This window comes from Delphinapterus leucas, chromosome 5, assembly GCF_059928025.1.
Source record: "Delphinapterus leucas isolate spDelLeu-1000000601 "Yukka" chromosome 5, BTC_Dleu_Yukka2, whole genome shotgun sequence".
NCBI classification, from domain to species: domain Eukaryota; kingdom Metazoa; phylum Chordata; class Mammalia; order Artiodactyla; family Monodontidae; genus Delphinapterus; species Delphinapterus leucas.
The window spans coordinates 29497201-29511434 of record NC_143133.1 but is presented as its reverse complement, the minus strand read 5'-3'; the positions used below and the strand labels follow the sequence as shown (position 1 = coordinate 29511434).

Sequence of the window (14234 nt, the reverse complement as noted above, 5' to 3'; positions counted from 1 at the left end):
TTACTCTGCTTACTCTTCTAATGAGCAAATGTACAATATCTTACTGTAATATAACTACATGTAAAAAGTTTACATTCATTGATTTGTTTTGAGCAATTACTCAGAAAAAAATATTTCCACTTTGAAATGATGGAAACATTAACATTTTAGCTTAATAAGCATTAAGTTAGAGCTATAAAGGAATACTGTCTCTTTCCAGAAGTGGACTTTAAACCTGGCCAAAGGTTGTTTCACTGGGAGATTGCTCAGGGACTGACTTTGCATGAAAATGAAAACTAAGGGATTTGTCCCTGGTGTAACATAAGTAAGAAAGAATGTACTATTAGGGACAGGAGCTGTGGACTCTGGAATATACTCCTCTACTCCGTGACAGGACACAGCTGTTCACACTCACAAGGACAGGTACAAGCAAGCCTTTGAGTTTGGCTTTGTGTTTATCTACTTGTCGCTTGATGGCTTTAGGATGGAAAGAGTGATAGCTCAGAATCGGATTGATTTTTGCTCATTTAGAGTTCACAGATTTTTAGTTATGGCAACAAAATACCTAACTACTCATATAAAATATCCGAAGCAGTTTCTGAATTTTCATTTATTTGTTAACCTAACAATTCCAGGAAAGACTTTGACAACTATTTGATAGTTTTCTGGATGGAAACTCATTTTAAGAAATGCAGTAGTTATAATTACATAGCTGATTCTTTTCTATAGGAATAGAAACATAGGGGCTATCAGAAGAGGCAACATATATTTTGTTTGTGTGTTTATTTCTAAGGAGCATAGCAGCCACTGATCATGAACCAACAGATGCCAGGAAATCCTTCCCTTGTTTTGATGAGCCCAACAAAAAGGCAACTTATACAATCTCTATCGTCCACCCCAAAGAATATAAGGCACTTTCAAATATGCCAGTGGAGGTGAGTATTTTAAATTTTTTAATTTATGCAGATAGTCTGTTTATAATATCAGGTAAATTACCTGCTTTTCTATGAAAGAACCTACTGAATTCTAAAATAAATGTGCTCTAATAGCTTATTTAGAGGCTTGAAAATACATTTGGGCAATCTCTTTTCTTTGAGTACTAGACATCTTTAATTCAAGATATCACATTCCAATCAAAACACCATGTTAGGTTTTCTAAGCAAGAATGGATACAGTAGACATACATTAGCTGGGTTCTGCTTAAATGAAAGAAGCCCCTAATCATGACAAATTAAAGGCAAACTAATGGAATTACAGATTTAAAAATATTCAAGGGCCTAGTTACTATTCTTGGTTTTCAGTTGAATATAAACCCAGTTTTTAATATAGGGCTACTACAAAAAATCATCACTTAAATATTGGAATATAGCCACAACTCCAGGAAACACCATGCCTATAAGTATTCTAGTGAACAAGAAGTACTCACTAAATGTTAAAAAAAAAAATAGGCTACAGTAAGTTCTGTTTGTATAATTATTAACATGACTCTTTCCTGTTACTGCTCCTCCTCTCCAGAATGGGTAACGCAGTTAACTAAAGCATCATTACCTCAAGGTTGAGGTTTATTATTCCTTATACCTTTGACATGTAAAAGGATGAAGCTTGGGGCTTCCCTGGTGGCGCAGTGGTTGAAAGTCCGCCTGCCGATGCAGGGGACACGGGTTCGTGCCCCGGTCCGGGAGGATCCCACATGCCGCGGAGCAGCTGGGCCCGTGAGCCATGGCCGCTGAGCCTGCACGTCTGGAGCCTGTGCTCCACAACGGGAGAGGCCACAACAGTGAGAGGCCCGCATACCGCAAAAAAAATAAAATAAAATAAAAGGGTGAAGCTCATCCTTAGATATAACTGTCACCTATCTAATACCAGAAAAGCATTGTGCCTACTTTACAACTCCCATCTTTCTGATCCACTTTGTGAAATATCATCACTGAAATTCATCCTCTTTAATTACAAATATTCCTTGAAAAAGCAAACCAAAGCTTTAAGAAGGTTAAAAAGTAAACTGTTGGTGTAAGCTTATCAACTTTTCTTCTGGTGTCAGACACCTGGGCAATTGGGTTTTGATTGGAGAAGAAAGAGGAAAGGATAAACCTAAACTATGACACTCTAATCCAGAAGACTGGATCAGAATAAAGTGCCATCAGAATTTTTTGGCATAGAACAGAGAAAATGAAGGTGGGAGGAGTAAGAATGCAAACTTTACTAACCTCTGTTTACAGTTTCCTCACATGACCTTTTTGTTTTGCAGAGTATATACTTCTTCACTTTCACCTAGTTCCAGAAACTAGTCCTGGAAGAAGGTGAATAATCTGGGTCCTTAGGAGATCAAAACTACTACTAGGTTTTTATCATAGAGTAACTTTGCTGGGGCTCCAACTCTTCTCTATAAGCATGTGCACATAACATGCTTGCCTTGCCGATGATGCATCAAGTTCTAGTCTAGCCTCCCTCTCTTAAATCCTTTTTTAAAGCTTTCCACTGTAGAGTGACTCACTGTGTGGCTGCAGGGCATGTGGAAATGTTTAAACAATGGGTAGCAGGAATTAGGCAGCTATTCATGGATGAAGTATTAGGACTGATGACTGGCTGAGAGGAAGGCAAAGCTGGCATGGACAGAAAACCAGACAGATGGGGTCGGTAGTTGCATGAAGTAATGCAATCCTTCTCTCTCTCCACGGTAACCAAAGCAGTGACTTTAGTGACCATACCCTGGGTCTCAGATGGAGACAACCAGACATGAAAAAGACAACCTGACATCTTGCTATGCCTGGTACAGCTATTACCCTCTTGCACATAGTCAAATCAGCAAATACCTGCTTAGTTCTTCCTGTGTGCAAGGCACTGAGCACTAGCCTGTTCTTCATTAAGAGGCCACAGTACCTGCTCAAATATTATGGCCAGGATTGTGTGTTTAATGTAGAAAGATAAACTCCTGTCCAGTTTATATCACAAAGTTGTATTTCTCCCTGAGAAACCTCATATGGTATATAGTTCAATCACTCTTTCACAGTACTAAAAATAAAATGAATTTTCCTCTAGTTTTTTTCAACATTGCCAGTTAGGGGTAAAATTTCTTTTTACACCTAAGCTTTGACAAAGGACTTCTGACTGAAAAGCTAGGTTTGGAGTAATTTTTTGTTTGTCTTGTCCATGATTGATCTTTTTATAAATAAAAGATTATCTTTTGCTTTCAACAGAAAGAAGAGTCAGTGGATGATAAATGGAATCGAACAACTTTCCAAAAGTCTGTTCCCATGAGCACTTACCTGGTGTGCTTTGCTGTACATCAATTTGACTCCATAATGAGGATATCAAATAGGGGGATACCTGTGAGTACCATTATATATATTTTAAATTTACCACCTATGCATTTGTGATTTTATAATGTTTTTGAATAGTTTTTTTTTTTTTCACACAACAGACCAGAAAAGCCCATTAGTCACCAGGCTCTGTGAGCCTGATGATACACTGAATAATATAGAAAAATGTAAGCTGAAAGGACCCAGGTGAAAAATAAACAAACAAAACAGCCATAGGAATGGATAGTCTTGAATTATTTAAGGTGAAAATTCACTATAAGTCCAAAGCTAGCTCCTAAGTATATCAGCACAAAGGTATTAAATATTTGCACATGCTTAATTTAGTAAAATGATTGGGTGTATGTGTTTGGGGGTCCCAGATGAAGACCAGAGGGAGAGGAGGAAACCAGAGGGAGATGAAAATCCTTCAAGTAACTAAGCACTGAGATGTCTGTGGTGCCATTCCAATATGTAATTCAACATAGGACAACAGCAAAGTATCAAAAAGCATTTTCTAAAAGTGTAAGAAAATACAAATAAGCTTTTTTTAAATCAAGATGATGAACTGAATAATTTTCTTAGAAAAGTAGATTCTAAATTAGATTCTAAATTAGAAAAGTAATTCTAAATACTTTTACCTAATTATTTTTCTCTTTTGGGGGGCCCCCAATTTGCTCATGCCCTGAACACTTGCTAAGCTGTCTAACGGTTAGTCTGCCTCTGTGATACATATTATATATATAAAACATTATAATCTTTGCAATATAATTTTATAAGGAAGAAATCATCGCTCCTACTTTACAGATGAGAAAACTGAAATAATGACTTTAATTAATTTGCTCAAGATCACCCAACTGGCAAGTGGTGGAGACTCAAATTCCAGATTCTTTTCAAACAATGTGCCCTGCTAAACGTTCTGAAATGTGATATTCCGAAAAATATCTTTACCTCACTGGAGGGGAGAGATGCTCCTCCCTCCACCCCATCTACAGAAGACAGGCAACCAGAGTTTCCCTCCTGCAAAAACCTGTGGGGTTCTTTTCTTCACAACTGAACAGAACCTTGCAGGAGAACTTAAAGGCATCTAATGTGAATGTCAATTCAAGGTAAATTCCACCTCTTTGGCATTTGACTGGCTCCCTACCCGTTCACTCTAAATTGAAATCTAGCCCTTAACACCCAAGCACAAATGCTCCAGTACAATTTCCCACTCCAGAGGGAATTACAGGAAAACCACACTACTTATATCTACTTGAAAGTAACATCGGTGGGAACCCACACCAGTCTCACAGTACTACATTCTTGGAGCTAAACAGACAACCTAAGACAAACAGACATATGAGGAAAACAAGCAAGATAAAAGAGAAAATCCAAGACCAAAAGAAAAGCACAGTGTGAGTAAATAAAAATAGTCAGGGAAACAAAAAGAAAGCCATAAAAAATTAAACATATTCTGACAACACAACCTTTAATTATTACACTCAGAGATTCAAGAATATATGATCACAATAAAATAAAAACAGGAAACTATGATAAAACAATCAGCAATAGTAGTCAGAGTTTAAAAAAAATAATTTCCAAAGAATGACCTTACTCTAACCTACAGGGATTTGTTGCTAATTCCTTCAAAAACCAGAGCCCAATAAGCGAATAGCTTTAGTTCCTGCCAACTTCTTTGTGTCTTTATCAACTCCACGGAGATGCTTATATTGTTTGAAGCCCTGATACGTCTCGTGGGTTTTCCACTTTTATATTGCAACTATTTCTGTTTGTTTGCAGTGGGGGTACATTAAAGCATCAATATTCTGCATGATCTAGAGCCAAAATCTCTATATTACTTGTTCAGCTAAAAAAAAGATTAAGCTAGTTACTTTTTGTGTAATACAACATTTTTAGTAGAAATTTCATGAATCAAAAAACTATTCTTATCCACTCTGTTTCTGACAGTATTATTCTGGTATATTTATCACCTGCTATTCATAGTCAGATTATACTGTGCAGTCCAATAATCTATAATACCCTGACTGAACTCACCATTCTGGCAAGAATCCTTTATGTCAGTAAATACTGAATCGAGGCCTATGTTCTTCTTAACTGTTTACCTGGAGTAGCAGATATTAGTACTTGAACCATTCACTATGCTTAAAATGTCCTTGTTGCTCATGAAGATTAGAGGACCCAACCCTAAAAAATTGTTAGGAAAAAAGGTAACCAAGTTTGGAAAGCAGCTCAAAAGACTTAACTCTGCTTATTTCCTTTTTTGAATATTAGTTGCATTACATTTTTTTATGAGATATAGTTGGTTAACAATGAAGTTCAGATGTGCAACATAGTAATTCACAACTTTTAAAGGTTATACTCCATTCATAGCTATTATAAAATATTGGCTATATTCCCTGGGCTGTACAGTATGTCCTTATAGCTTATTTATATTACACATAGCTGTTTGTACCTCTTAATCCCTTACCTGTATTTTGCCCCTCCCCTCCCCCTCCCCACTGGTAACCACTACTTTGTTCTCTATATCTGTGAGTCTGTTTCTTTTATGTTATATTCATTAGTTTGTTTTATTTTTCAGATTCCACATATAAGTGATATCATACAATATTTGTCTCTCTCTGACTTATCTCACTAAGTATAATACACTCCAAGTCCATCCATGTTGTTGCAAATGTCAAATTTTCATTATTTTTTTGCTGCGTAGTATTTGATTGTATATATATATATATACACCACATCGTCTCCATTCATTTGTTGATGGACACTTAGTTTGCTTCCATATCTTGGCTATTGTAAATATGCTACTATGAACGCTGCAGTGCATATACCTTTTTCTTTTTAACATCTTTATTGGAGTATAATTGCTTCACAGTGTTGTGTTAGTTTCTGCTGTACAACAAAGTGAATCAGCTATATGTATACATATATCCCCATATCCCAAATCAGAGCAAGATCCTTTCTGACCCACATCCTAGAGAAACAGAAATAAAAACAAAAATAAACAAATGGGACCTAATGAAACTTAAAAGCTTTTGCACAGCAAAGGAAACCATAAACAAGACAAAAAGACAACCCTCAAAATGGGAGAAGGTATTTGCAAACAAAGAAACTGACAAAGGATTAATCTCCAAAATATACAAGCAGCTCATGTAGCTCAATATCAAAAGAACAAACAACCCAATCCATATACCTTTTTGAATTAATGTTTTTGTTTTCTTTGGATGTATACCCAGCAGTGGAATTGCTGGGTCATATGGTAGTTCTATTTTTAGTTTTTTGAGAAACTTCCATACTGTTTTCCATGGTGGCTGCACAAATTTATATTCCCACTGACAGTGTACAAGTGTTCCCTTTTCTCCACACCCTCTCCAGCATTTGTTATTTGTGGTCTTTTTGATGCCAAGTTTTCAGAATGAGTTTGATTTTTATAACATTTTAATGAATTTTTAAAAAATTTCTTTCTTTACTGGAAGGACTATTCTAAATTAAGGTCTCTTAATCTTCCCTGAAGGAATGTATTTAATTCAGGAAGCCACAGAAGATTGCTAATGATCCTTATTCTTTATTTAAATATACAAAAATAAAAAAGAATATAAAATTCTATGAGATAAGTTAGATTTTTTAATGTTTATTATTTGTTTTGAAAAATTCTACTGCAGGAATGATAATCACCAAGCATCAAACAACTCAAATTTTGAGTTAAATGAGAAGTAAGCTGTCAACAAATGTTTTGTGTAACCTAAGTGACGATGCTGGGTTTCTTCTCAAACAACACCTCATGGCAGCTGAGCTCTGGAACTCAAAGTTCTGAACACATTGTGAAACTTCAAAGCCACAGCGAAATTACAGTCCTTAGTCACCCAAACTTCAAGCCAAGGTTCTGCATATTTATAAAAATTTATCTATGGATAAGGGGCAATCTAAAATTTAGGAAGTGTATATCACATTCCTGTGATAAAGCAGTCACAAAGAAAAGTTGAAAAAAACCCCAAAGTATCACTATTCTTTTCTACTAAGTATTCCCCTTCCCCCAAATTTCTGCCTACTGCTGGAAGAATATTTAGAAGAACATAAACTTATAAAAAATTAAACACATTGATGACCTCCTGTAATATCAACCATGTACCTTAAACACGCATTTATAGAATTAAAAACAATATCAAGTTCTTTTCTCTTTCTCATCCTGGCTACATCAGCATTGATAATAAAATTGAGGGTTCCTCCAATCAGAATGTTTTATCAGTCTTTGTTGAGCACATACTATGTGCACAAGGAGGATGCTAAGCCCTGAAGGGAGTGAAATATGCTAAGGTATCTGCACTTCAATTAAGATGTGAAACAGAAGTGGTCACCACTGTCCAGTGTCTCCCAACTGTGTTTTAAGGTCTCTGCTGATCATGCCATTTTTGAGTGCCAAAGATCTCATCTTCTGCTTTAGGGGCCCCTGCAAGGGTCCTGGGCCATTTAAAGGGGTGTGTCTATTTGGAACAGTAGAGATAAGATACAAAAACCTCAAGAGATGAACAGGTGCTAACTCTGCTGGATGATCGGCAGTGGAAAGGCAGACTGTTGTCAATGGGGAGAGTGATCATACATTTTTATCATTTATAAAATATAAATAATAGAGAAGGTGTTATTAATTATGCTGGCATAAGAGGTGTAAGCAGATAAGCAACAGACTTACATTCCTGGGACATTCTGGGCAAACCTGGATGTTTGGTCACCTTTGTCAATGGAAGATGCTCAGCAGACAAGGACAACAAAAACATGGACACAGGACACAGCAGACCTGCAGGGCTGCCAGGTGGTAGTGGGAACCCTGTAGGCCCTGACTGGGCTTCTGACTAGGGTGATGGTGGTAGTGGTGGGTAGCATCTGTTCAATCTGATTCCTTTCTGTTCACATGGTCTTCCCAAGTTCAGTGCCTTCACCTCAGACTTTAAGACACCCTTCCAGAGCCTTGCCCCTTCAATCTTAGTACCCCTCTCCTGGGGTACTAGTTTATTGAGACAGAGCCCTCTGGACGTCCCTCCAGTCTCTTTCCAATCTATTGTTACAGCATAAACGTTGTGGTTTGCTTTTCTCCTTGCCTTCTGTTTTTATTGCTAAAATCCTTTTTAACCAGGCTCTTGCAAATTAAAACATTTTGGCTTTCAAATTTATTGTGTAGGCATGAAAAGCCTATTCTGGACTTCAAAAACTTAAGTTCTATTTTTTCCCCCTTCATTCTCCTAGTATTCCTAATGGTAATGTGGATACCACCCACATATAAGGAAATGCAGACAAAGAAAATTACAGAGGTTAATCATTCAATGTATTATCTCTAATGATACTAATGTTCTTGATGGGACACACAGAGCTATCATGTGTCAAGAATTGCTTACGCATTAGCTTATTAACTGCTCACATTATCAGATAGGTACTGTTGTTACCTCTATTTTGTAGCTAGGGAAAGTCAGGTTTCATTCTTAGGAGTAGAGAAAAGAAGAAGTATGATACAGTAAAAAACAAACTTTGCGCTGAAGTTTAGTGTCAGTTTTGTCTTACTTCGTTTTTCTCATGTACACATTTTTCTCACGCACACAATGTACACAATGAGGAAGTTTATTTTTAAAACTCTTCCAACTCTAAAATTTGAAATAGAAGTCTACAATCCTTACCTAAAACCTTTGTGTCTAGTTGTATGTTTGACGTCAGAAATTTTCAGATTTGTGAATGGTAACATGGTACGAATATTGAGTATTATTGAGTAACTACAATGGGCTCTAGGGCAGCACCTTATAATCAAACAGTAGTATTTCTGCAGCAATATTTTTTAGTGAGAAAATAAAAATTATTTTTAAAAACTCCTATCAGTTCAGGTCAGATGTTACTGACAAATTTGTTTGCTTAGAACATATAAAACAACTTTTGATTTTCAGAACTCTTTGGACTTTATAATTGTGAAAACTGGGCTAATGAAAGGATTGGGGTAAAGATATCATCAGTGATGCAAAACATTATATTTTATTATTATTAATAGTGCCAGATTCATAGAATTGGTGTGTAGAGTGAGACATTGCATGGTAAGTGCTTATCACATTACCCGGGAATTTTTAAGTATCCAGTAAGACTAATAGTTAATCATAATGATTACACATAAAAGAAGTGACAGCAACCAATTAGACTAAATTGTCGTGGACTTACATTCCATCTCTCAAATTCCTGGAGACCCTTAATTAAAAGGACAACATTAACAACTCTAAAAGCATCCTTTACAGTAGGTTGCCATATGATAAAAGAAAGGCAACAACAACAACAGTGATAAAGCAGATGTAAGATGTATCACACCTCCTAAAAGAGTAATCAGGTGCATATAAGCTTCAGAAAGCACAGAGTTTACACCTGACACTAGCTCAATAGATGCAGTGCTTTGAGTTATGACTAAAAGTACCCATGGACCTCCCTGGCAGCCCAGTGGTTAAGACTCCGCGTTTCCAATGCAGGGGGCATGGGTTCAATCCCTCGTCGGGGAGCTAAGATCCCAGAAGTTGTGCAGTGTGGCCAAAAATAAATAAATTTAAAAAATAGTATCCAACAGTGGTATATCTAGGTAACTTAATTCACTTAGGAAACTTAGTATCTTTAAAAACTAAATATATGCATTCAAGTTAAGTTCTTGAAGCCTTACAAACTTCATATATATATATATAGTTATAAAGCTTATATAAAAACCTTTATATTTAACCTTTAATAGAGTCTTTGAATAATAAAGGCATATATGACTTTTCAGAAAGTAAGAAGAAGAAACAATATGCATGCATATCTCCTTCCTCACCCCATGCTATTTCAATATGGTTATCACAGGCTTTAAAAAAATCATCTCAGTAAAGCAAGCATGTAAACTAGAATGATAGTAATTATTACAAAGCAATGACAATTCAGGAGTAATTTACTGAATTTTGTCATGGACAGAAGTGCTGAGGCTCAGCAAATGAGGGAGGTGGGTTAGCAGCTTCTACCGACGCCCATAGAAAGTGATCTTTAACATAAAAATGTTTCTGATATATGGCAGATAGGACACATAGATATGCTTTGGCTAATAATGTTACAAGGTTAACAGGCTGTATCTATATATTCTGTGATTGCTTAGCTCAGTTGATCAAAGCAGTGGTCATAAAATATGCTGGATTATATATCAAAATAAGGGTCATCGATCACAGACTGGCCAGACTGTAAAGACAGAACATACTTCTCTGTGGTGTTGAGTTTCTCAGAAACAAAAAAGGAAGGCATTGCTTTTATTGGGATCGAATTTACACTAACACCAATCCTATTTAAGGACACTGCATTCCTGTTGCTGCCAACAATAGAAATATGGAGAGGAAGAAAAACCTGATTATATTGTCTCAGAAGCATTCTGATTGAAGGGAGTCAATCAACCAGCATGGGCAATGTGAACATATTGACAGAAAAAGCACATAGTCTTTCTCCTCCCCATTGCTCCACCTAAGGTGGGAGACCTCACTGTTATCTCTTCTTCCTCTTTTTCAACCCTCTTTCACTCTCTAAATATTACATGCAACGCAAAAGTACAGAGTGTGTACACAACAGCAGAGTGAGGCAAGAGGAACTGCCCTTTCTGAAGTTTTTAACAGAAGAGAACAGATGTGGTGGAAATTCTGAGAATCTCAGTTTACAACACGACAATGCTATATGAACGTGATAGTTTTGATTTCATAGGGGGCAATTACCTTCTCTCCGTTCAGTGGCCACCAACTGGATCCTTAGTTTCACTTAACTTCTTGGAAAACGCATGTTGTTCACAAAGAGAACAGGAGGGCGGTGAGGAAATGTATCACTTCTTCTAGAAAGCAAAAATAAATAAATAAATAAATAAAACAAAACAAACTTTAAAAGAAAGGGGATGATACATGAGTGAATTTTGTAGCCTTTGGAGATGAACACATCTTTACTTAGACAAATAAAGCAAGAACGTCAATCACCCAGTAGCTTGGGAGAACAGTGAGTCAGCAATAGTAATTTAAGGGATTCTTTTTATTTTTATTTATTTTTTTATTATCTTTATTGGAGTATAATTGCTTTACAATGTTGTGTTAGTTTCTGCTGTACAACAAAGTAAATCAGGTATATGTATACATATATCCCCATATCCCCTCCCTCTTGAGCCTTACTCCCACCCTCTCTATCCCACCCCTCTAGGTCAACACAAAGCATCAACCTGATCTCCCTGTGCTATGCAGCTGCTTCCCACGAGCCATCCATTTCACATTTGGTAGTGTATATATGTCAGTGCTGCTCTCTCCTTTCATCCCAGCTTCCCCTTCCCCCACTCAAACCCCGTATCCTCAAGTCCGTTCGCTACATCTGTCTGTGTCTTTATTCCTGCCCTGACACTAGGTTGATCAGTACCGTTTTTTTTGTAGATTCCATATATGTGCGTTAGCATATGGTATTTTTCTTTCTGACTTAACTTCACTCTGTATGACAGACTCTAGGTCCATCCACCTCACTACAAATAACTCAGTTTGGTGTCTTTTTATGGCTGAGTAATATTCCACTGTATATATGTGCCACATCTTCTTTATCCATTTATCTGTTGAAGGACATTTAGGTTGCTTCCATGTCCTGGCTATTGTAAACAGAGCTGCAATGAACATTGTGGTACATGACTCTTTTTGAATTATGGTTTTCTCAGGGTATATGCCCAGTAGTGGGATTGCTGAGTCATATGGTAGTTCTATTTTTAGTTTTTTAAGGAACCGCCATACTGTTCCCCATAGTGGCTGTATCAATTTACATTCCCACCAACAGTGCAGGAGGGTTCCCTTTTCTCCACACCCTCTCCAGCATTTATTGTTTGTAGATTTTGTGATGATGGCCATTCTGACTGGTGTGATGTGATACCTCATTGTGGTGTTGATTTGCATTTCTCTGATGATTAGTGATGTTGAGCATCTTTGCATGTGCTTTAAAATTCATGACTTAATGTGGTTTTATATATATATATAATTATATATATATATTCAAAAACTACCATTTTATTTGTTAAAGCATACCATTATGCCATATTGAAGCACTACAGTGTTTTTGTTTTCTAACAGCTTTATTGGAGTATAATTGCTTTACAATGGTGTGTTAGTTTCTGCTGTATAACAAACTGAATCAGCTATACATATACATACACTCCCATTTCTCCTCGCTCTTGCATCTCCCTCCAGGCCTCCCTATCCCACCCCTCTAGGTAGACACAAAGCACCAAGCTGATCTCCCTGTGCCATACAGCTGTTTCCCATCAGCTATCTATTTTACATTTGGTAGTGTATATATGCCCACGCCACTCTCTCACTTCGTCCCAGCTTACCCTTCCCCCTCCTCATGTCCTTAAGTCCATTCTCTACATCTGCATCTTTATTCCTGCCCTATCCCTAGTTTCTTCAAAACCATTTTTTTTTACATTCCATATATATGTGTTAGCATATATTTCTTTCTCTCTGACTTACTTCACTCTGTAATATTCCATTGTATATATGTGCCACATCTTCTTTATCACTTAGATTGCTTAGATTGCTGCCATGTCCTGACTATTCAAAATAGTGCTGAAATGAACATTGTAGTACATGACCCTTTTTGAATTATGGTTTTCTCAGGGTATATGCCCAGTAGTGGGATTGCTGGGTCACATGGTAGTTCTATTTTTAGTATTTTAAGGAACCTCCATACTGTTCTCCATAGTAGCTGTATCAATTTAAACTCCCACCAACAGTGCAACAGGGCTCCCTTTTCTCCACATCCGCTACAGCACTTGTTAGTAGATTTTTTGATGATGACCATTCTGACCAGTGTGAGGTGATACCTCATTGTAGTTTTGATTTGCATTTCTCTAATGATTAGTGATGTGGAGCATCCTTTCATGTGTTTGTTGGCAATCTGTATATCTTCTCTGGAGAAATGCCTACTTAAGTCTTCTGCCCATTTTTGGATTGGGTTGTTTTTTTGATATTGAGCTGCATGAGCTGCTTGTATATTTTGGAGATTAATCCTTTGTCAGTTGCTTCGTTTGCAAATATCTTCTCCCATTCTAAAGGTTGCTTTTCATCTTGCTTATGGTTTCCTTTGCTGTGAAAAAGCTTTTAAGTTTCATTAGGTCCCATTTGTTTATTTTTGTTTTTATTTCCATTTCTCTACGAGGTGGGTCAAAAAGGATTTTGCTGTGATTTATGTCATAGAGTGTTCTATGTTTTCCACTAAGAGTTTTATAGTGTCTGGCCTTATATTTAGGTCTTTAAACCATTTTGAGTTTATTTTTGTGTATAGTGTTAGGTAGTGTTTTAATTTCATACTTTTCAATGTAGCTGTCCAATTTTCCCAGCACCACTTATTGAAGAGGCTGTCTTTTCTCCATTGTATATTTTTGCCTCCTTTATCAAAGATAAGGTGACCATATGTGCATAGGTTTATGTCTAGGCTTTCTAGCCTGTTCCATTGATCTATAGTTCTGTTTTTGTGCCAGTAGCATACTGTCTTCATTACTGTAGCTTTGTAATATAGTCTGAAGTCAGGGAGCCTGATTCCTCCAGCTCTGCTTTTCTTTCTCAAGATTGCTTTGGCTATTCGGCATCTTTTGTGTTTACACACAAATTGTGAAATTTCTTGTTCTAGTTCTGTGAAAAATGCTATTGGTAGTTTGATAGGGATTGCATTGAATCTGTAGATTGCTTTGGTATTATAGTCATTTTCACAATGTTGACTCTTCCAATCCAATAACACTGTATATCTCTCCATCTGTTTGTATCATCTTTAGTTTCTTTCATCAGTGTCTTACAGTTTTCTGCATATAGGTCTTTTATCTCCTTAGGTAGGTTTATTCCTAGATATTTTATTCTTTTTTGTTGCAATGATAAATGGGAGTGTTTCCTTAAGCTCTCTTTCAGATTTTTCATCATTAGTGTATAG

At 36.7% G+C, this 14234-nt stretch overlaps 1 protein-coding gene across 1 annotated transcript in view; it reads left to right on the top strand.

Annotated features, from left to right (window-relative positions):
* The window catches only part of ENPEP (glutamyl aminopeptidase), a 104417-nt gene that overhangs the window by 14746 nt on the left and 75437 nt on the right, over window positions 1–14234 (top strand). The window contains exons 2-3 of the mRNA XM_022596307.2: window positions 773–914; window positions 3177–3308. Of these exons, the coding sequence (XP_022452015.1) occupies window positions 773–914; window positions 3177–3308 (274 nt within the window). The remainder of the gene's footprint in view (window positions 1–772; window positions 915–3176; window positions 3309–14234) is intronic.